Raw genomic sequence first — 22,648 nt, forward strand, 5'->3', positions numbered from 1 at the left:
TTTGGCAGCGATTACAGCCTTGAGTCTTCTTGGGTATGACGCCACAAGCTTGGTACACCTGTATCGGGTGAGTTTCTCCCATTCTTCTCTGCAGATCCTCTCAAGCTGTGTCAGGTTGGTTGGGAAGCATCATTGCACAGCTATTTTTAGGTCTCCAGAGACGTTTGATCGGGTTCAAGTCCAGGCTTCTGCTGGGTCACTCAAGGACATTCAGAGACTTGTCCTGAAGTCACTCCTGCGTTAGCTTGGCTGCGTGCTTAGGGTTACTGCAGACATTTTTTTGGTACCCTTCCCCAGATCTGTGCCTTGACCAAATCCTGTCTTAGAGCTCTACGGACAATTCCTTTAACATCATGGCTTGGTTTTTTTCTCTGACATGCACTGTCAACTGTGGGACCTTATATACATTAAATTACATTTTATTGGTCACATACACATGGTATGTGAGCAATAAAGTGGAGCGAAATGCTTGTGCTTCTAGTTCCAACAGTGCAAAAATATTTAACAAGTGATCTAACAATTCCACAACAACTACCTAATACACACACATCTAAGTAAAGGGATGGAATAAGAATATGTACATATAAATATATGGATGGGCCATGACTGACCGGCATAGACGAGATGCAATAGATACATCTGGGATGAGTAGTGAAAGATATGTAAACATTATTAAAGTGGCATTATTATAGTGACTAGTGATCCATTTGTTCGATTGGCCAATGATTTCAAGTCTGTATGTAGGCAGCAGCGTCTCTGCGTTAGTGATGGCTGTTTAACAGTCTGATGGCCTTAAGGTATAAGCTATTTTTCAGTCTTTCAGTCCCAGCTTTGACACACATGTACTGACCTTTCCAAATCATGTTCAATCAGTTGAGTTTGCCACAGGTGAACTCTAATTAAGTTGCAGAAACATCTCAAGGACAATCAATGCACCTGAGCTCAATTTTGAGTCTCGTAGCAAAGGGTCTGAATACTAATACTAATTGAAATATCACATTTACGTTTTTTATTTGTAATACATTTACAAAAATGTCTAAAAACCTGTTTACGCTTTGTCATTATGGGGTATTGTGTGTAGATTGATGAGGGGGAAAAACGATTCAATACATTTTAGAATAGGACTGTAAACATAAAATGTGGAAACGGGCCTGAATAGTTAACGAATGCACTGTATATATTGTGTTTTTATTTTATGTAACTTGGCAAGTTAGTTAAGAACAAATTATTATTTACAATGAAGGCCTACACAAGCCAAACCCAGACCACGCTGTGCCAATTGTGCACCGCCCTATGGAACTCCCAATCACGGCCGGTTGTGATACAGCCTGGATTCAAACCAGGATGTCTGTAGTGACACATCTAGCACTGAGATGCAGTGCCTTAGACTGCTGAGCCACTCGGGAGCAATATAGTGCAGACATAGGTCTACGGTGCAGACTAGTAGCTAGTTTGTTACAGCATTAACAAAGAGGCCAGTGCCATAAAAGGCACTTTCTGACATGGTAGCAACCCGCAACATTATGATCATGTTGGGAATAGATCACTGATATTGCTGGTGTTTTGTTTATAAATAGACGAGCTAGCTATTTACAATGATGGCCAACCAAAAGGCCTCCTGCTGGGATGGGGGCTGGGATTAAAATATAGGACAAAACACATATAAAAAATAAATAAAAAATATTGGGACAAGAGAGACAACACCACATAATGAGAGGCCTAAGACAACAACATAGCATGGTAGCAACATGACAACAACATGGTAGCAACATGACAACAACATGGTAGCAGCACAAAACATGATATAAATATTATTGGGCATAGACAACAGCACAAAGGGAAAGAACACACTGTATATAGATTTTTCTATTGTGTTATTGACTGTCTCTTTATTCAACCAATGTGTAACTCTGTGTTGTTTGTGTCGCCCTGCTTTGCTTTATCTTGGCCAGGTCACAGTTGTAAATGAGAACTTGTTCTCAACTGGCCTACCTGGTTAAATAAAGGTGAAATAAAAATATATATATATAAAAAAAGGTAATACATCACGCGAATCAGCCACAACTGTATGTATATATAGTATGTATATAAAGTATGTATATAAACTCTATATCTATCTATATTGTATATCTATGGTAGTATCGTTCCTACATTTTGACTACCATTTATTATGTACATGATTCCACAGGAATATTCCTTTAAGGATACACACCCAATCAACAGCCTCTTAATCTTTGGCTATTACCTGATTGGCCAGTTGTCCCCGCTAAAGTAAATTGTTTTCTGGTTTTAATCTCGGCCAGTACGAAATCCATGCTGTTTTATCCGTGAAGATTAACGAGAAATAAAAACTGTTCCTGGTGAATTTGGTAATTGTTGGGTGAGACGGGTTAAAAGTTGTCCAACGTTAGCGTTCTTGCTTGCCAGTTTATAGCGTTGAATTGCAGGTGGTGGTTTGCTATTTTAGCTCGCTCTGTTCTCATCAACAAAGATCCTTATTAGCTAGCTACCTAGCGCTAGCACAAATCAATTTAGTGCAGACACAGGTCTACGGTGCAGACTAGTAGCTAACTTGCTACATCATTAGCAAAGAGGCTAGTGCCATAAAATGCACGTTCTGACATGGTAGCAACCCGCAACATTATGGTAATGTCAATAGATCGCCGCGGTTGGTTTGTTTATAAGTAGTCCTGTTAGCTAGTTCCGAACATTTGATAATGTAGCCTAATGTTACATTTTTTGTGTTGGATGTGTGATGGCCTGGTCTAACTCTCGAGTTAAGTCAGCTTGGTCTTTTGCCCACAGAATTCAAAGAAAGATGAATGTTAACCAGGCTGAGGTACTCAAATCAACTAGATGGAGAACAAACCTGGAGAAAGTTAACATAACCAAGAGGACTAAACATTCCAAAACGAATGGGGTTACTTTGAACTCCATACAAGTAAAACAGAAACCAAGAAACTTTGAGCAGAAGGAAATTGGGGACGGTGACCGTTCCAAACTTTCCTTGCTGAAGAAGCCTGTCAAGCAACAACAAACTACATCCAACCAACCGACCATTGGTAGTCAGATATCATGGAGTCCTCTAGTGCTGTTAACCAGATTGTCTAAGGTCAGAAGAGTTAGTCTTTCCAAACATGTGACAGTTAATAACTAGTCGAGTATTTAGATTGTTGGTTAATGCATGCTGTTTTCTCATCAATATAATCCATAAGGTGGTGGTTAAGACTCTTCGGAGAGATACTAAAGTGTGTTTGGTGAAGGAAGAGACAGATGCCAGGAGGGATGAAGACAACAAGGGAGGTAGGATATAGTGTTCATACATCAGTCTACTCCCAATACTGCAGTTTAACCCTGTAAGAGCCTTAACTCATGTCAAATACTACATAGTTCATCTCCTGTGACCCAGATATAGCGCTAAGTGATTAGTGCTTTTTGAGGTCTGTTCGGTTTCAATTAAAATAATAAGAGGTTCATGGTTTTCAGTTTGGATCAGTTTTTAAAACCTTAAATGCACCATGCATTATGTGGGTTGAATGCTGTAACATGGAATATAACAATTAATGAAGTTAATTTGATGCCCATTACTGCTTATCACTTATTAACCATAGTTTATTCCCATTACTTTACTTAGAATATTTGTGTATTACACTTATGACTTTATTATTACATTCCAAGTCATCATTTCCTCTCTATAGAGCTGCTGTCTATTTTCTGACAAAATCACTGTTTTAGTAGTTCAATGTAAATAAGGCATACTTTTATGACTGAATGATTACCAACTATCAATCACTTAGATCATGTATTTTCAGATAAAGATACCTCTCGAAGCAACTGCTCTCGATCGTGCATTCGAATGGCTCTTTTACATAGCAGGCGTAAAAGAAACGGACCGGACAAGTAGGCACGCAATTGATTATGGTCATTGTAGTTAATTACTATGTTTTCTTTGCAAAACTATGTAGACTATTTGGAAACTACAACTCCATACTACATTGCAGAGTTTGGGCTTGATCTGATTAATCTCTAGAGAAACTGTGCCTTGAGCTCGCATAAAAATAAATTGAATTTTAATAATTGAACCGACGTCGGTAATTTAGTTTAACAAATTTTTAAATAACCAACATTTCGGTTAATCGCTCAGCACTACCCAGATGTATCTCTTAGAAGCATTTGTTGTGTTCTATAGTCTCTAATATGTAGTGATTATGTAGAAAACAAGTGTTGCAAAAATCCTTGGGTCTCACAGGATTAAATGGGTGAATTAAATGTCAGCAAGGATTTTTAACATTTTTTATGAGGAAAATAACATTTCTGTCCCCTTTCTCTCCTCTTATCATACCCTTCTTCTTTACCTTCCTTCCTTCCACCCATCTCTGTACTCAGTCTTGTCTCCTCAGTTCTTTCCTTGTCCACACTGCACCATCTCCTTTACTGACTGTTATTTCCTAGAGAATCACATCAAGAACAAACACCAGAAGCAGTACCTGGCCATGTTGAAAAGCCAAGTCTCAAAGAGTAAAAGAGTGTACGGCCCCACACACAGCTGTCCCCACTGTAGCTGCATGTTCCATACACCACGACAGCTAGACATTCATACCCGCCAGGCCCACCCATCTGCCCGTCCCCAGAAACCTGCCCATCCCCGCAGGGTTCCGGGGAAACTCCACCCCTGCCCGCAGTGTGCCCGCAGATTCCCTTACCTGGGCACCCTGCTGAAGCACTGCAAGAATTTCCACAAAATGGCCGTTGTTCGCATCGATGGACACCTCAGTTGCGCGGAGTGTGGGAAGAGCTTTGAGAATTGTTGGGGACTGGGGCCTCACCGGTGTCACGAACCAGAGGGCACTAAACCTAAGGACACTAAGCCTGTGATATGTCTGGAAGTCGGCTTCCATTGCTCCGAGTGTGGCAAGATCCTCACTACTCCTACAAGCCTGAACACTCACATGCGCATCCACACTGGAGAGAAGCCTTATGAATGCAAGGAGTGCGGCAAAAGATTCTCGAATAGCAGCAGTTTAGGCAAACACCTGCTGATACACAAGGGGTTCAAAGAATTCAAATGCCAGGATTGTGGGAAGGCTTTCGCCCAGGCAAATCTTCTCAGGAATCACATGACTGTTCACTCTGGTGAGAGAAAGTTCTCCTGCTCCCATTGTGACAAGCGGTATGCATACAGGGGTAGTCTGGAGCTTCACCTGCGCACACACTCAGGGGAGAGACCTTTCAAATGTACTGTATGTGGTAAAGACTTTGCTGACAAATGTTATCTGAAAACACACCTGAATATCCACAATAACCAGAAAAACTACCATTGTGGGGTTTGTGGGCGGAAGTTCATAAGGCTTGGGTTGTTGAAGTTACATATGCGCTCACACACCGGGGAGAGGCCCTACCATTGCACAGTGTGCGACAAGAAGTTTTTTAGACTCTCACACCTGAAGAACCATCATCTCACTCACACAGGTGAGAAACCATACACCTGTACCGAGTGCGGTAAAAGCTTCACTCAGTCTGGAGATCTGGCTAAACACAAGCGCCACCACACTGGGGAGAGGCCATTTGAATGTTCTGAATGCCACAGCCGTTTTATCTGTTCAGGTTCTCTGACCCTGCACATGAGGACCCACACTCACCGTGATGTAAAGCCATTCTCCTGCCAAGAGTGTGGGAAGAGCTTTTATGAACAGAGTCATGTAAAAGTCCACATGAAAATCCACAATGGGAAACCGTATTCCTGCCCCCACTGCTTTTTTTGCTTTGCTCGCAAGAGCAACCTTTCCAATCACCTGTCTAGATGTCCTCAACTTAAATGAGTTAAACCTATGAATGGGGGGGGGTTTGTTCCCTTCAGTGGTTGATGCTGGACAACAGATGCGAACTGTACCCCTACTGTGTATGGTAACTCCATATCACAGAATCTACCTATGATACCACAATGTCTTTAGCAATACTCCAATATGTTCATATACATTAGATTGTTAGTTACGTTTTTGTCTGTTTTTAACCTGTATTTTATGTTTTTAAATTTGTACTGAAGGGACAGTGATGTACAGAAGATTGTTTGACTGATTGTCCTAGTGATTAGTAGGTGATGATGTTTCGAAAAGATGATGGGATGTTTATTTTCCTTTGTGTTTGTGGTGTATACCTTGATTTGGAAGAAGAAGAGCATTTATGTAAAGGTCACACCCCTAGTATTGTTATAAACATGACATTAGATTCATGGGGCTCCCGAGTGGCGCAGCGGTCTAAGGCACTGCATCTCAGTGCTGGAGGCGTCACTATAGACACCTGGTTCGAATCCAGGCTGTATCACAACCGGCTGTGATCGGGAGTCCCATAGGGCGGTGCACAATTGGCCCAGCGTCGTCTGGGATAGGCCGGTGTAGGCCATCAGTGTAAATAAAAACGTGTTCTTAACTGACTTGCCTAGTTAAATTTTAATGAAAGGTAATTACATAAAGACCACTTGAACAGTTGGAACACATGATTTGTATCAGTCCATAAGCCATCATTGGCCTGCACTGGTTGTAATATTGCAGTCCTAAACTTATGAAGCCATACTTCTGCCAAGAATGTGGGAAAAGCTTCTATGAACTGAAACACTTTAGATGCCACATGAGGACACATGGGGGAGATATCATACCCCTTCCCCCTTGCTTCTCCAGCTTCACTCACAAACCAAATCTCTTGAAACACCTGCCTAATGTTGTAAATGATCATGATTTGCCTTTTTTATTTAACACCATATATAATGAAACGCATTGTATTCATAGGTATCACTTGGAGATGACTCTGCCACTGTGAAATTCTAATGTTATAATGGATCGTCATTAGGTTATAGTTACATTGTTTAATGAACTATGTTTTGTACTTTTTCTGTATTTTTTTCTTAATTTCTTCGCTTTTTAAATGATATACATGAGATTTGTATGCCGACTCCTGGTGATGACTGACAATAAAGATGCCATATTTCACAAACTGTCACGTCTGTTTTGTGCTTAAAGGTAGACTCAGTAAAATGAAGTTGCCACGAGCAGCACCACAGATAATGCGATGAGGGAGATGCAAAACTGCTCTCACGTGGTATCTGTGCCAGTGGAGGCTGGTGGGAGGAGCTATAGGAGGATAGGCTCGTTGGAATGTCTGGAATGGAACAGAGTCCATGTTTTTGTTTTATACTGTTCCATTCCAGCCATTACAATGATTCTGGCCTCCAATAGCTCCTCCCACCAGCCTCCTCTGATCTACGCTATGTGCATGGGTCACTTCATACTATTACAGCGTGATAGCACCAGGACCAAAACCGCAGAGAGATTTAGCCTCGCACTTCAATGCACTTAGTTCTTGTGGAAATTGACCTGCTATGTTGTTTACTTTGTGCATGTACGTCATATCGTTGAGTCTACCTTTAACGTAAATCCACATCACTCCCAGAGTAATGTCAATTCAGTTAAGTTGGGTTAACAGGGTTACCACTTGAACAGAGAACCACCCATCCTGTCATTAACTGATTTGGACCAGTCCATAAGCTAAGAACCATCATTGGCTTGTAGTGGTGTTGATATTCCCTTGTCCTGTACAGTATTGGTTCCCAACTAAGGGTACAAGCCTAGGACCCCTGGGGGTACTTGAGAAGACTCATGAGACTATAAGCCTACTGGTAAAATGTACATTATGGTACACTTCAAGGGTACTCCAGGCAAAGCAACATTTAGTTGGTGGTACAGTATCGTTCCTACATTTTGACAGAAGAGGCCTGTTATTATTGCAATAAAATAACTTTTTATTATCATAAACATAACACATTTCCAATATAATTTATTTTGAGGAATATTTCTTTAAGAATCCACACCAATAAACCGCCTCCAAATCGTTGCATATCGAGGAGCCATTACCTGATTGGTCAAGGCCACGTGTAGTAGGCACTTTAAGGACATAAACTAGGATGTGCAACGTTTTTATGGCGTCGACAAAGGTAGGCGAGGCTGTGTTGGCCCTTCTATCATTGAGCATTTACGAGATATACAATAATACGTTAGCCTTTGCTGTATTATTCTCATCAACAAAAACGAGACTACTCGTTAACGACTAAGGTGAAACTCCATATGATTATTCATTTTCGTGTTCGTGTGTTGCACCAAAGATACTGGATATACGAGATGCTTGTCTCTGCCCTAACAATGGGGATTCGTTGTCTACAGAGTATAACGGCGGGCTCCCCCCTATTCCTTTCTTTAGATAGGTGGATACGTCTCGTTTTTTGAATATTCTATGAGGGGTGTTGACCGCCGCCTGTAAAACAGTCTCGAATTTCATCAGGGACAACTCTTGTATAAAGTGTTTTTTCTTAAATCTGCCTGGATGTCAGTGCATCACACTTATATCAGTATACTCGTAACAACCTAAGCATTACCGAACTTCTATTATATCAAATAAGCCACACGTATAAAAATAGAATTTCCTTTTTATCTTGACCAAATTCGACACTCATTGCCCCGACCCCATACAAAAACTCCTCACATAAATAATGATCGTGGACAGATTTTGGGCAGAGACACGCTCTCGCTTTGCCTCTTCCTATCTGGTTGCACTTGCATTCAGTAGCATCTATGGATTACATAGAATAGACGTAAACGGAAGAATCAAGGACAGGACGGTTCCAGGGGCTATTTATTACTCTGATGCTGTTGCAAAACGTTTCTTTAACGGAAGCAAAAGGAACGAAACGGGGAGGGACTTATCTGAATTTGTCCAATAGAAACTCGTGGTTGGACATGATTACACCCCTGATGTTCTGAGATTCTCTCTGGTGTTTACAAAACCACTTCTACTGTGAGATTATTATATCATGAGGATGCTGCTAGATTAGCATATCAGGGCCTGTTTAAAGGCGTTACGTGGTCAATCTGATGTTTGCATTGGCCGTTCAGCATTTACAACGATAAGCCTCTGTAGAAGTCAGGACATGTATACTTATTGCGCTTTGCGGAGCAGCGCATATCTGTTGTAAAGGAAGTTGTCAAGGAATGAGTTTGTGTTTATACAGGACCTCCCATCCCCACCTACCGTCACCCAACCATGTCAATGCGAAGGAGCTATATGGAGCCCTCCACATTGTTACAACATTTGTGAGGCGCACGGCGGTGCTGTATGGAGCTCAATTTGGCCTCTGCATGCGACCAGAGGCTCCGGGATTGCTTTACACCATCCATATAGAGCCTCTGACCACATTTTCGGATCAAGCATTAATCGGCTCTTTTTTTAAACGGTAGAGCAAAGGATGGCACTATATGGGAAATTAATTGCCGCAGTATTGCCGTTATAATGACTACATTATGCATGGAATGCCAATGCATAATTGTATAAAAGTGTGTATTCTCTCATTTAAAATGTATGTTGTTCTGTACCTATCTATTAATGTTATGTAGGAGTAGCTGCTGCTTTAGCAGTAGCTAATGGGGATCCTAATACAATACTAATACTAGCAGCTCAAGACATAAGCTAGTTAGACTGCTGCACCATTTGAGATCCCTAAACGAAGGTACTGCATCTCAGAGCTAGAGGCGTTACTACAGACCCTGGTTCGATATATTAGTATGATCCCTGCCTGATATTGCTGTCTAAGGGATGATGCTCAATAAAACCTGGTATTTTCCCCACAGAATTCAAATGAAGAAGCACTCCAGCAAGATGAAGAGCACACCTGGGTAAAAGCAACACAACAAAACTAAGATGTCTAAACACCATCAAGACCCCATCAAAACAGAGTGTGGAACACAGTCAGATGATGTTGACTGCAATAGAGAAGAACTAGACATTAGCCAATCACCCTACATTACTAAAGGGGTATGTATCAGCTCCATCCAAATCAAAGAGGAACCAACAGACTTTGAGCAGCAGGGAATGGGAGAGGAACCAAACCGTTCTGTTCCTTCCTTCCAGAAGAAGCACATCAAACATCAAAATACATCCAATCCAATGACCGGGTGTAGCCAGATATCAAGGTGTCCTGTGGTGACGCTAACAAGATTGTCTAATGTAAGAAGAGTTAGTGGTCTTTCCCAACATGTGACAGTAACTAGACAATAGTATTTAGACTTTTGCTTCATGCATACTGTGGTTTCTTCGTCTTTCTAATCCATAAGGTGGTGGTTAAGACTCTTCTGCGAGACACTAAAGTGTGTTTGGTGAAGGAGGAAAACCCAGACGAGACAGATGGAGGTAGGGCATAGTTTATACATCCAGTCCACCCTCAACACTGCATTTGAAATGGATGATGGGATTACTTGAACATCATTTGAACATTAATTTACCAAACTTTGAAATTAATTTTCAGCAAATATTTACTCAAGCATTTTTTTGTTGAATGAGGAAATGTAGGAAATCACAACTATGTTCTGTTTCCTCTCCTCCCATCGCTCTCTTCTCACTCTTTCTACCATCCTTCCACTGCTCTGTCCCTCTCCCTCAGTCTCTACTTCTCAGTTCTTTCCTTGTCCACACTGCACCATCTCCTTCACTGACTGTTACTTCCTGGAGAACCACATAAAGACCAAACACCAGAAGCAGTACCTGGCCATGCTGAAAAGCCACGTCTCAAAGAGTAAAACCGTGTATGCCCCCACACACAGCTGTCCCCACTGTAGCTGCATGTTCCATACCCCACGGCAGCTACACGTCCACACCCGTCAGGCCCACCCCTCTGCCCCGCTAAGGAAACTCCACCCCTGCCCTTATTGTGCCCGGAGCTTCCAGTACATAGCCAGACTGCATACTCACTGCAAGGTTTGGCACAAAATGTCGGTCGCTTTCATCGATGGGTACCTCAGTTGCGCTGACTGTGGAAAAAGCTTCAAGAATTCCTGGGGACTGGGGCCTCACCAGTGTCACAAACCTGAGGACACTAAGCCTGAGGATGGCCCTGTCTATATGAACATTGGCATGCCATGCTCAGAGTGTGGCAAAAACTGCTCTAGTCCTCGGAATCTGCGCATTCACATGCGCACACACACCGGCGAGAAGCCTTACGTCTGTAAAGAGTGTGGCAAGAGCTTCTCAGAAGACAGCAGTTACCGCAAACACATGATGATACACTCGGGGGTCAAGCCATTCAAATGCCAGGATTGTGGAAAGGGTTTTGCCCGGATGGGGCGACTCCGAGTTCACATGACTATTCACTCTGGCGAGAAGCCTTTCTCCTGCTCCAAATGTGACAAGCGGTTTGCATACAAGGACTGTCTGAATCTTCACCTGCGCACACACTCAGGGGAGAGACCTTTCAACTGTACTGTGTGTGGTAAAGACTTTGCTTACAGAAATTATCTGAAGTTGCATCTGAAGATCCACAACAATGAAAGGAACTACCATTGTGGGGTTTGTGGGCTGAAGTTCATAAACAGTGCAGCATTGAAAACCCACCAGCGCACACACACTGGGGAGAGGCCTTTCCATTGCACAGTGTGTGACAAGACATTTTTTCGACATGAACACCTGAAGAACCACCAGCGCACTCACACAGGTGAGAAACCATACACCTGTACCGAGTGTGGTAAAAGCTTCACTCAGTCTGGAGATCTGGCTAAACACAAGCGCATCCACACTGGGGAGAGGCCATTTGAATGTTCTGAATGCCACCGACGGTTTATCTGTTCTGCTGATCTAACCAGACACATGAGGATCCACAATAACTCACGGCCATATCCCTGCCAAGAGTGTGACAAGAGATTCCGCTTGGCCAACCACCTTAAAATTCACATGAGGACCCACACTGGGGAGAGACCATACTCCTGCCCCCGCTGCCATCGCACCTTTTCTCGCACCCACCACCTCACCGGTCACCTGCCTAGATGTCGCTGAATGATGAAATTAGACTATATAAATCAACTTTTTTACTCTTATTGTAGTTATTTAATAAGGGAACAGTGGGGTACAGAAGATGATTTTGTGCCCGACTCTGCCCTGGTAATGCTAATAAATGTTAATGACAATAAAGGCCTCTATATTCTGTTGTGTAGTTTCTGGTGTTTTTGTGTATGCCAACTTGATTGAGTTGGAGGCGTGCATAGCCAATAAGAGAGTCATACAACATACATTTCAGTCTCCCAGTATTCATTGGACTGCACTGGCTGGTTTTGATATTGCAGCATGTCTGACTCTGCATATTACAATATGCAAGCTACTGAAGAGGAATGATTCAAGCTCATAAAGTCTGCATGGTCAATCCGCCATCTGCAGTGGCAGTATAGCATTTACTGAGATGCAGCCACCGTAGTAGTCAGAGGAAACAAACTTTTTAAGTAAGTAGGTTTGTGTTTATACAGGACCTTCTGCCCCCACCTACCGTCAACCAATCATGTCAATGCTGAGCTATAAAGAGCCCTCCACATTGTTACAAAATGTGAGAGGAGCACAGCGATGTGGTACGGAGCTTGATTTGGCCTCTGCATGCCTCCGGAGGCTCACACCCGCCATACAAAGCCTCCGACCACATATGCAGATCAAGCATAAATTGTTTTTTAGGCTACACTATCATTCCCACATTTTGATAGACAAATGAGGACATAGGGGCATTCTCAATTGGTTAGCTAACTCTTCCATCCTCTCCTTGCCTCCTTTTGAAAAAGGTCAAAGGTGATCAAGGAAATTTGCATCCTGTAGCTCTAACTCCAAAAAGTTTTGGGACACTAAAGTCCATGGAGAATAAGAGCCCCTCCTCCCAGCTGCCCATTGCACAGAGGCTAGGTAACACTGTCACCACCGATAAATCCACGATAATCGAGAATTTCAATAAGCATTTCTCTACGGCTGGCCACACTTTCCTCCTGGCTAACCCAACCCCAGCCAACAGCTCCACACCCCCCCCAGCTACTTTCCCAAGCCTTCCCAGCTTCTCCTTCACCCAAATCCAGATAGCAGATGTTCTGAAAGAGCTGCAAATCCTGGACCCGTACAAATCAGCTGGGCTAGACAATCTGGACCCTTTCTTTCTAAAATTATCCACCGCCATTGTTGCAAACCCTATTACCAGTCAGTTCAATCTTTCTTTCGTATCTCCCGAGATCCCTAAAGATTGGAAAGCTGCCGCAGTCATCCCCCTCTTCAAAGGGGGTGACACTCTAGACCCAAACTGTTACAGACCTATATCCATCCTGCCCTGCCTTTCTAAAGTTTTCGAAAGCCAAGTTAATAAACAGATCACTGACCATTTTGAATTCCACCTTCTCTGCTGTGCAATCCGGTTTTCGTGCTGGTCACAGGTGCACCTCAGCCATGCTCAAGGTACTAAACGATATCATAACGCGCCATCGATAAACGACAGTACTGTGCAGCCGTCTTCATCGACCTGGCCAAGGCTTTCAGCTCTGTCAATCACCGTATTCTTATCGGCAGTCTCAACAGCCCAGGTTTCTCAAATGACTGCCTCGCCTGGTTCACCAACTACTTCTCAGACAGAGTTCAGCGTGTCAAATTGGAGGGCCTGTTGTCTGGACCTCTGGCAGTCTCTATGGGGTACCACAGGGTTCAATTCTCAGGCCGACTCTTTTCTCTGTATATATCCACAATGTCGGTCTTGCTGCGGGTGATTCCCTGATCCACCTCTACGCAGATGACACCATTCTGTATGTATCTGGCCCTTCTTTGGACACTGTGTTAACTAACCTCCAAACGAGCTGCAATGCCATAGAACACTCCTTCCATGGCCTCCAACTGCTCTTAAATGCTAGTAAAACCAAATGCATGCTTTGCAACCGTTCGCTGCCCACACCCGCCCGACTAGCATCACTACTCTGGACGGTTCTGACTTAGAATATGTGGACAACTACAAATACCTAGGTGTCTGGCTAGACTGTAAACTCTCCTTCCAGACTCACATTAAACATCTCCAATCCAAAATTAAATCTAGAATCGGCTTCCTATTTCGCAACAAAGCCTCCTTCACTCACCCCGCCAAACATACCCTCGTAAAACTGAGTTTTTGTATGGAGGTCAATGAGTGTAGAAATTGGTCAACATAAAAATGAATGGCTTATTTGCTACGTGATATTTATTTGATCGAATAGAAGTCGTGTAATGCTGAAGTGTTTAAAAGTGTACTGATATAAGTAGGACACCTGACATCCTGGTAAAAAGATGGCTATGCATATTCTTGTTATGAGGCTTGTAGCGTAGCATCTCTCAGTTAAATACGGGTGGTTGACGTAAACAACCCTCGTCGAATACTCAAAAAGAATTACAATTATGAGACGCATTCACCATTCAAAAGAAAGTATAGGCGGGAGCTAGACAGCCCGCTGTGCTGATTTGTGAACATCGACTCCCATTGTTCGGGCGAAGAGATATGTATCTTGTCAGTATATCTATAATCTTTGGGTATAATAATAACTGGAGACTGTGTCCAAGATTTCCGCCTGATGTTTTCAAGGTAATCTACTCACATTCGCATACACTGATTCATGGACCGTCTACATCTGGTTTATATGGACCAACATCACATAGCGCACTAGCATTCAGTGTGCACAGGGAGCAGTGACGACATCACACGTCATCCCTAAAACATGGCAGACATTGGATGAATATAAAATGTTAATATTTCGGCTGTGAGTGATTAAAAAATAATTGGCCTCAACAATTATTTGAATAATTAAATGTATGTTTTGTGCACAAAGGCTATGACTAAAGTGTCTTATTAAGAATGTTCAAATCTGACTTCTCGATGTGGTCATGTTTCGAAATGTTATTTCTGGGCCGAGCGTCAGTTAAACTGTAGTACCGAAGCTAATCTCTAGGAGCAGTCGAAATGGTGCATCTCCGTGGCCCCTTGATTCTGCCCCATTCAGAAATGGGTAGTTCTACTTGTGATCCTTGGGACGTCCCTGCCCTAACACTAACTGTAACCTTAACCCCTACCCTTCCCTACCTTAACCATAACCCTTACCTAACCCTTTCCTTAATTAACCATTTTACATTTCAACTTCAATGGTGTAAAGTCAGAGTTGGGATGTCCCAATGAACCCGGATAGCATGGATCTTTAGCAAAATCGCAGATTTTTATAACTAACCCAAGATAGACCACAGCCTGTCATTTCCAATGGGAACAAATAAGTCATAGTGGGCAGAACAAGCAAGGACGTGGGCATAGCCAAGCACAAGCTAGTGAGATCCTATTGGCCGTTCTAGCAAGTATTTGCATTTTTCCGTTAGGGACCGCCTACTCTGTGCGGGTGTGCATACAAACATATATTTAACAGATGTTATTGTAGCGAAATACTTGTGTTCCTAGCTCCAACAGTGCAGTAATATCTAACAATTCACAACAATACACAAATCTAAAAGTAAAAGAATGGAATTAAAAAATATATAAATATTTAACACAAGCAATGTCGGAGTGGCAAAAATACAAAATATAGTAGAATAGAATAGAGTATGTACATGAGTAAACAGATGAGATGAGTAAACATTATTAAAGTGACTAGTAAGCATTTCACTGTAAGTTCTACAGGTCTACCTACACATGTTATATTCGGCGCATGCGACTAATAAAATTTGATTTAAATTAGTGTTCTATTATTAAAGTGGCCAGTGATTCCATGTCTATGTATATAGGGCTGCAGCCTCGAAGGTGCAGGGTTGAGTAGCCGGGTGGTAGCTGGCTAGTGATGGCTTTTTAACAGTCTGATGGCCTTGAGATAGAAGCTGTTTTTCAGCCTCTCTGCCCTAGCTTTGGTACACCTGTACTAACTTCTCCTTCTGGATGATAGCGGGGTGAACAGGCCGTGGCTCAGGTGGTTGATGTCATTTGATCTTTTTGGCCTTCCTGTGACACCGGGTGTTGTAGGTGTCCTGGAGGGCAGACCGCACCACCCTCTGGATAGCCCTGCGGATTTGGGCGGTGCAGGTGCCGCACCAGGCGGTGATACAGCCTGACAGGATGCTCTCAATTGTACATCTGTAAAAGTTTCTAAGGGTCTTAGGGGCCAAGCCAAATTTCTTTAGCCTCCTGAGTTTGAAGAGGCACTGTTGCACCTTCTTCATCACACTGTCTGCATTGGTGGACCATTTCAGATTGTCAGTGATGTCTACACCGAGGAACTTGAAGCTTTCCACCTCCACTGCAGTCCAGTCGATGTGGATAGGGGTGTGCTCCTGTAACGGATGTGAAACGGCTAGCTTAGTTAGCGGTTGTGCGCGCTAAATAGCGTTTCAATCGGTGACGTCACTTGCTCTGAGACCTTGAAGTAGTGGTTCCCCTTGCTTTGCAAGGGCCACGGCTTTTGTGGAGCGATGGGTAACGATGCTTTGAGGGTGACTTGTTGATGTGTGCAGAGGGTCCCTGGTTCGCGCCCGGGTATGGGCGAGGGGACGGTTTAAAGTTATACTGTTACATTGATGCTGTTGACCCGGATCACTGGTTGCTGCGGAAAAGGAGGAGGTCAAAGGGGGGGTGAGTGAAACGGTTAGTGGTGGTGCGCACTAAATAGCGTTTCAATCGGTGACGTCACTTGCTCTGAGACCTTGAAGTAGTGGTTCCCCTTGCTCTGCAAGGGCCGCGGCTTTTGTGGAGCGATGGGTAACGATGCTTCGTGGGTGACTGTTGTTAATGTGTGCAGAGGGTCCCTGGTTCGCTCCCGGTTATGGGCGAGGGAACGGTCTAAAGTTATACTGTTCCACTCCCTCTGCTGTTTCCTGAAGTATACGATCAGTTTTTTCATTTTGTTGACTTTGAGGGAGAGGTTATTTTCCTAGAACCACTCCACCAGGACCCTCACCTCCTCCCTGTAGGCTGTCTCATCATTGTTGGTAATCAGGCCTACTACGTTTGTGTCGTATGCAAACTTGATGATTGAGTTGGAGGCGTGCGTAGCCACGCAGTCATAGGTGAACAGGGAGTACAGGAGGGGGCTGAGCACGCACCCTTGTGGGACCCCTGTGTTGGTGATCAGCGAAGTGGAGGTGTTGTTTCCTACATTCACCACCTGGCCTGTCAGGAAGTTCCACAACCCATTTGCACAGGACGGTGTTCAGACCCAGGGCCCCAAGCGTTAATGATGAGCTTGGACGGTATCATTGTGTTGAAGGCTGAGCTATAGACAATGAACAGCATTCTGCCGTAGGTATTCATCTTGTCCAAATGGGATAGGGCAGTATTCAGTGCGATGGCAATTGCATCCTCTGTGGCTCTATTGGGGCAGTAAGCAAATTGAAGTCGGTCTAGGATGTCAGGTAAGGTAGAGGTGATTATGATCCTTAACTAGCCTCTCAAAGCACTTCATGATGACAGAAGTGAGTTCTACGGGTGATAGTCATTTAGTTCAGTTACCTTTGCTTTCTTGGGTGCAGGAACAATGGTGAACATATTGAAGCAAGTGGGGACAGCAGGCTGCGATAGGGAGAGATTGAACATGTCTGTAAACACTCCAGCAACCCAATTCGCCCTTCCACTCCTTCTAAACAACTTTTTTTTTTTTAAACTTTGGTAAAGGGTAAAATCAACTAAAATTTGTCCACTCTGTTCGTAACAGATTCTAGTTTTGGGAACAGAAAACTGTATTGAGATCAAACGTTTCGTCAATGAGATCATTAGCATAATGTTCCAAAATCCATCTCACTACATCTTCAAATTCGCCATTGGGAGTTTTCCATAGGAATAGGTGGATGACGTCAGCGCTATCGCCATCTAGTGATTTTAACGCTGTCTATGCTTCAATGAGAGGTGGCAGGCTTTCTCCCTGGGTAAAGCGGTGGTTTGAAAATATGTTGTTGTCTTTGATACTCGTGCCCCTCTTCACAACAAACCCCCTCAATTATGGGAGTCTCGGACTAAAGTATGTAGCGAACGACAGAGCAGCGGAAGAATTTAGTGCAAGTCATCAGGCTCATTCTTATTATACTTCAGTGGCCAGGCTAGACCAATGGGCGTCTTCTCATCATATACGTTGTGAAGTGAAGTGCTTCAGATTTATACATCCGGTAAAACATCTGGTACCTTGTTCAATGGTTTCCACTAGTTACCAAAGCCACAAAATCAAAATTGGTTTCGACATAAGGTTAGCAGTGTGGTTAAGGTTTAAACCCACATTTTTGAGAAATTGTAGAAATAGGTTCCGTGTGTTTCATTTGGTAGAGTATGGCGCTTGTAACGTCAGGGTTGTGCATTCGATTCCCATGGGGGAACGGTACAAAAATGTATGCATTCACTACGGTATATGAGTGTCTGCTAAGTGAGGTAGAATGTACAAAAGAGGCGGGGTTTATAACTTTGTGGCTGTTGTAACTAGTGACGACCTTGTTCTATCTGTGGTGGAACGTTGTGGACATAGACCAGAAAGTGCAGCGTTTTATGACGTCAGCAAAGGAAGCGAAGCTGTGTGCCATTCTATCATTGAGAATTTCAAGATACAAAGTAATTGGCCTTTGCTATGTTGTTCTCATTTACAAAGACTAGGCTACTAGCAGCTCAAAACAGTAGCTAGCTAGTTGGTTGCAACAGTAAGTAGAGTTTGCTGCCTGTAATATAACCCTATAACGAGCTATGCTTATGTCTTGAGCGGGTTGGGAGCAACATGAATGCTAATGTCATATTGAAGGGTTAGCTGACAACGTCACGATAACGATGCTTCAATGGGGCAGAACTCCTTGTGTTTTGATTCTGGATGTCCAACTAGCCAAAAATGACTAGAAGCTGCCGTGTGGGGAATCGTTTCATATCGTTTCATTCGTTTCTTGATAGAATGTCGTTTTTTGAGGTGTTTTAACTGTTGCCACGTCATCTATGCTATAATGGCTAATTTCCGCTAGCTAGCTAACCAACAACTGTAACGATGTATTTGAGAGACAGGTTCTCATTTTGCAGCAAATGTATTTATGTATTCAATAGACATTGGAGACGAAATATAGTTTTACATGTTATCAACAATTTAAGACACCCCGGTTTGTTTTGCCCTAGTTGTGTGCGCGTCGGTTTTGTTGCTAAACAACCAACCAGTCTAAAGGCCAATTATTACTGGTAGGTTGACTGTTAGGAACGTATGCAGTTACATTTACTGTTCATGCAGACCTGTGGTTTCTTCAATTACCTGATGATTGGTCAAATCAAATTGGATTGGTCATATACACATGGTTAGCAGATGTTATTGCGAGTGTAGCGAAATCTAATATAAGTAATATTTAACAATTACAAAACAAAAGCCTAATACCCACACATCTAACTAAAGGAATGACATAAGAATGTATACAAATATGGATGAGCAATGTCAGATTGGCATAGGCTAAGATGCAATAGATGTGAGATGAGTAATTCAAGATATGTAAACATTGTTAAAGTGGCATTATTAAAGTGACTAGTGTTCCATTTATTAAAATGGCCAATGATTTCAAGTCTGTATATAGGCAGCAGCCTCTCTGTGCCTGTGATGGCTGTTTAACAGTCTGATGGCCTTGAGATGGAAGCTGTTTTTCAGTCTCTGTCCCAGCTTTGATACACCTGTACTGACCTCACCTTCTGGATGATAGCGGGGTGAACAGGCAGTGGCTCGGGTGGTTCTTGTCCTTGATGATCTTTTTGGCCTTCCTGTGACTTATAATGTTGCATGGTTTATTAATATGATCACTGCTTGGTATAGCTCTCTAAGGGTGATGCTCAATAAAACCTGCTCTTTTCCCCACAGAATTCAAACGAAGAAGCACTCTAGTCAACAAGATGAAGAGCACACCTGGGGAAAAGCAACACAATAAAACCAAGCGGACTAAACACCATCCAGACCCCATCAAAACAGAGTGTGGAACACAGTCAGATGATGTTGACTGCAATAGAGAAGAACTAGACATTAGCCAATCACCCTACATTACTAAAGGGGTATGTATCAGCTCCATCCAAATCAAAGAGGAACCAACAGACTTTGAGCAGCAGGGAATGGGAGAGGAACCAAACCGTTCTGTTCCTTCCTTCCAGAAGAAGCACATCAAACATCAAAATACATCCAATCCAATGACCGGATGTAGCAAGATATCATGGAGTCCTGTGGTGACGCTAACAAGATTGTCTAATGTAAGAAGAGTTAGTGGTCTTTCCCAACATGTGACAGTAACTAGACAATAGTATTTAGACTTTTGCTTCATGCATACTGTGGTTTCTTCGTCTTTCTAATCCATAAGGTGGTGGTTAAGAGTCTTCTGCGAGACACTAAAGTGTGTTTGGTGAAGGAGGAAAACCCAGACAAGACAGATGGAGGTAGGGCATAGTTCATACATCCAGTCCACCCTCAACGCTGCATTTGAAATGGATGATGGGATTACTTGAACATTAATTTACCAAACTTTGAAATTAATATTGAGCAGAGATATTTACTCAAGCATTTTTTTGTTGAATGAGGAAATGTAGGAAATCATAACTATGTTCTGTTCCCTCTCATCTTTCTCTTTCTACCTTCTTTCCACTGCTCTGTCCCTCTCCCTCAGTCTCTTCTCCTCAATTCTTTCCTTGTCCACACTGCACCATCTCCTTCACTGACTGTTACTTCCTGGAGAACCACATAAAGACCAAACACCAGAAGCAGTACCTGGCTTTGTTCAAAAGCTATGTCTCAACAAGTAAAACTGTGTGTGCCCCAACACACAGCTGTCCCCACTGTAGCTGCATGTTCCATACCCCACGACAGCTACACGTCCACATCTGTCAGGCCCACCCCTCTCCCTATCTAAGGAAACTCCACCCCTGCCCCTATTGTGAACGCAGCTTCCAGTACATAGCCAGACTGCATACTCACTGCAAGGTTTGGCACAAAATGGCTGTTACTTTCATCAATGGATACCTCAGTTGCGCTGACTGTGGAAAGAGCTTCAGGAATTCCTGGGGACTGGGGCCTCACCAGTGTCACAAACCTGAGGACACTAAGCCTAAGGATGGCCCTGTCTGTCTGAACATCGGCATGCCATGCTCAGAGTGTGGCAAAAGCTGCTCTAGTCCTCAGAATCTGCGCATTCACATGCGCACACACACCGGCGAGAAGCCCTACGTCTGCAAGGAGTGTGGCAAGAGCTTCTCAGAAGCCAGCAGTCATTGCAAACACATGATGATACACTCAGGGGTCAAGCCATTCAAATGCCAGGATTGTGGAAAGGATTTTGCCCGGATGTGGCACCTCCGAGTTCACATGACTGTTCACTCTGGCGAGAAGCCTTTATCCTGCCCCAAATGTGACAGGCGGTTTGCATACAGTTATTCTTTGAAGCTTCACCTGCGCACACACTCAGGGGAGAGACCTTTCAAATGTACTGTGTGTGGTAAAGACTTTGCGGACAACGGTTATCTGAAGACACATCTGAAGATCCACAATAATGAAAGGAACTACCATTGTGGGGTTTGTGGGCTGAAGTTCATAAACAGTGCTGCGTTGAAAACCCACCAGCGCGCACACACTGGGGAGAGGCCTTTCCATTGCACCGTGTGTGACAAGACATTTTTCCGACACGCACACCTGAAGAACCACCAGCGCACTCACACAGGTGAGAAACCATACACCTGTACTGAGTGCAGCAAAAGCTTCACTCAGTCTGGAGATCTCACAAAACACATACGCACCCACACTGGAGAGAAGCCGTATGAATGTTCTGTCTGCCACGGCTGCTATACCTCTTCAGGGGATCTGGGCAAACACATGAGGATCCACAATAACTCACGGCCATATCACTGCCAGGAGTGTGACAAAAGCTTCCGCATGGTCGGTCACCTTAAAACTCACATGAGGACCCACACTGGTGAGAGACCATACTCCTGCCCCTGCTGCCATCGTACTTTTGCTCGCGCCCACCACCTATCTGGTCACCTGCCTAGATGTTGCTGAATGATTAGATTATTTATATACAGTCAACTCTTTTACTCTTGTAGTTATTTAATAAAGAACAATGATGTACAGAAGATGGTTTTGTGCCCAACTTGGTTGTGTTAATAACAATAAATGGTAATGTCAATAAAGGCCGCTATAATCTGTGAAATATGCCATGCCTGTTGTGTGGTTCTGGTGTTTTTTGTATGTTTTCCTTGAGCTGAAATAAGAGAGTCATATCACATACATTTCAGTCTCCCAGTTTTCTATTGGTAAACCATCATTGGCCTGCACTGGCTGGTGTTGATATTACAGTAAATTGTACATTTCATATTACAATTGGAAAGCTTTTGAAGAGGATTGATTCACCAATTTAGTCTATTTGTTTCTGAAATCCAAGACCTAGGGCAACATTGTTAGTGTGGGAGTCAACCTGTCTGCCTATGGAGAATCAGGACAGTAAATAAAAGGGTATGCTCCATCTTCTTTACAACAGGTGCTTTAGCCTTACAATAACTATCTTCTTGCTGTTACAATGACCACAATTCGTCCTTGATTAATAAGATTAGAGTCCAGAACTGGCATAGCGACAAAAAATTGCTGATACAAAACTGATACTTTTGGCGAAAATGTATATATTTTTAAGAATACACACCAATCAACAGCCTCTATTTGTTTTTGCATATAATCGAGGGGCCATTGTTTGATTGGTCAGGTACCGTGACGTTTTAACTGCAGAAAAGCTGTTAATGTTGACAAGATAGTCAAGTGACCGCTCAAGCAATGGAAATACATGTCCTCCCTCAATGAAGGAAGAC

The 22,648-nt window shown here is 43.2% G+C and overlaps 3 protein-coding genes across 10 annotated transcripts; all 3 read left to right on the plus strand.

Moving 5' to 3' along the window:
- The first annotated feature begins 2,248 nt into the window (after window positions 1-2,248).
- On the plus strand, window positions 2,249-6,983 carry LOC112226292 (gastrula zinc finger protein XlCGF57.1-like). Of its 3 annotated transcripts, none has more exons than XM_042309097.1 (4): window positions 2,249-2,369; window positions 2,806-3,112; window positions 3,216-3,303; window positions 4,387-6,983. In XM_042309097.1, the coding sequence occupies exons 2-4, from the start codon at window positions 2,819-2,821 to the stop codon at window positions 5,817-5,819; spliced, it is 1,815 nt and encodes a 604-aa protein (XP_042165031.1). In that variant the 5' UTR covers window positions 2,249-2,369; window positions 2,806-2,818; the 3' UTR covers window positions 5,820-6,983. The 3 variants fall into 3 exon arrangements, with proteins under 3 accessions (XP_042165031.1, XP_042165040.1, XP_042165042.1); XM_042309106.1 differs by having other exon boundaries at window positions 2,262-2,380; XM_042309108.1 differs by lacking the exon at window positions 2,249-2,369 and adding an exon at window positions 2,389-2,646.
- A 913-nt stretch (window positions 6,984-7,896) lies between these two features.
- On the plus strand, window positions 7,897-12,015 carry LOC112226235 (gastrula zinc finger protein XlCGF57.1). Of its 3 annotated transcripts, XM_024390623.1 has the most exons (5): window positions 7,991-8,102; window positions 9,672-9,855; window positions 9,952-10,047; window positions 10,155-10,230; window positions 10,481-12,015. In XM_024390623.1, the coding sequence occupies exons 2-5, from the start codon at window positions 9,742-9,744 to the stop codon at window positions 11,863-11,865; spliced, it is 1,671 nt and encodes a 556-aa protein (XP_024246391.1). In that variant the 5' UTR covers window positions 7,991-8,102; window positions 9,672-9,741; the 3' UTR covers window positions 11,866-12,015. The 3 variants fall into 3 exon arrangements, with proteins under 3 accessions (XP_024246388.1, XP_024246391.1, XP_024246383.1); XM_024390620.2 differs by lacking the exon at window positions 7,991-8,102 and adding an exon at window positions 7,897-7,984 and having other exon boundaries at window positions 9,672-10,047; XM_024390615.2 differs by having other exon boundaries at window positions 9,672-10,047.
- Window positions 12,016-18,222: 6,207 nt separating this feature from the next.
- LOC112226216 (gastrula zinc finger protein XlCGF57.1) lies at window positions 18,223-22,002 on the plus strand. 4 transcript variants are annotated; one of them, XM_024390589.1, is made up of 5 exons: window positions 18,223-18,409; window positions 19,674-19,861; window positions 19,958-20,053; window positions 20,161-20,236; window positions 20,464-22,002. In XM_024390589.1, the coding sequence occupies exons 1-5, from the start codon at window positions 18,238-18,240 to the stop codon at window positions 21,846-21,848; spliced, it is 1,917 nt and encodes a 638-aa protein (XP_024246357.1). In that variant the 5' UTR covers window positions 18,223-18,237; the 3' UTR covers window positions 21,849-22,002. The 4 variants fall into 4 exon arrangements, with proteins under 4 accessions (XP_024246357.1, XP_024246349.1, XP_024246365.1 ...); XM_024390581.1 differs by having other exon boundaries at window positions 19,674-20,053; XM_024390597.2 differs by having other exon boundaries at window positions 18,327-18,495; window positions 19,674-20,053.
- The last annotated feature ends 646 nt before the right edge of the window (window positions 22,003-22,648 follow it).

This window comes from Oncorhynchus tshawytscha, linkage group LG03 (genome assembly GCF_018296145.1).
Source record: "Oncorhynchus tshawytscha isolate Ot180627B linkage group LG03, Otsh_v2.0, whole genome shotgun sequence".
Taxonomy (NCBI): Eukaryota; Metazoa; Chordata; class Actinopteri; order Salmoniformes; family Salmonidae; genus Oncorhynchus; species Oncorhynchus tshawytscha.

Excerpts from the sequence above, each read along its gene's own strand:
- LOC112226216 (XM_024390581.1), top strand. The coding sequence starts at position 18,238 with ATGTACAAAAGAGGCGGGGTTTATAACTTTGTGGCTGTTGTAACTAGT. Across the intron at positions 20,054-20,160 it reads CGCTAACAAGATTGTCTAAT|GTGGTGGTTAAGAGTCTTCT; the intron begins GTAAGAAGAGTT and ends CTAATCCATAAG. Across the intron at positions 20,237-20,463 it reads CCCAGACAAGACAGATGGAG|TCTCTTCTCCTCAATTCTTT; the intron begins GTAGGGCATAGT and ends CCTCTCCCTCAG.
- LOC112226235 (XM_024390620.2), top strand. The coding sequence starts at position 9,742 with ATGTCTAAACACCATCAAGACCCCATCAAAACAGAGTGTGGAACACAG. Across the intron at positions 10,048-10,154 it reads CGCTAACAAGATTGTCTAAT|GTGGTGGTTAAGACTCTTCT; the intron begins GTAAGAAGAGTT and ends CTAATCCATAAG. Across the intron at positions 10,231-10,480 it reads CCCAGACGAGACAGATGGAG|TCTCTACTTCTCAGTTCTTT; the intron begins GTAGGGCATAGT and ends CCTCTCCCTCAG.
- LOC112226292 (XM_042309097.1), top strand. The coding sequence starts at position 2,819 with ATGAATGTTAACCAGGCTGAGGTACTCAAATCAACTAGATGGAGAACA. Across the intron at positions 3,113-3,215 it reads TGTTAACCAGATTGTCTAAG|GTGGTGGTTAAGACTCTTCG; the intron begins GTCAGAAGAGTT and ends ATAATCCATAAG. Across the intron at positions 3,304-4,386 it reads GGATGAAGACAACAAGGGAG|TCTTGTCTCCTCAGTTCTTT; the intron begins GTAGGATATAGT and ends CTCTGTACTCAG.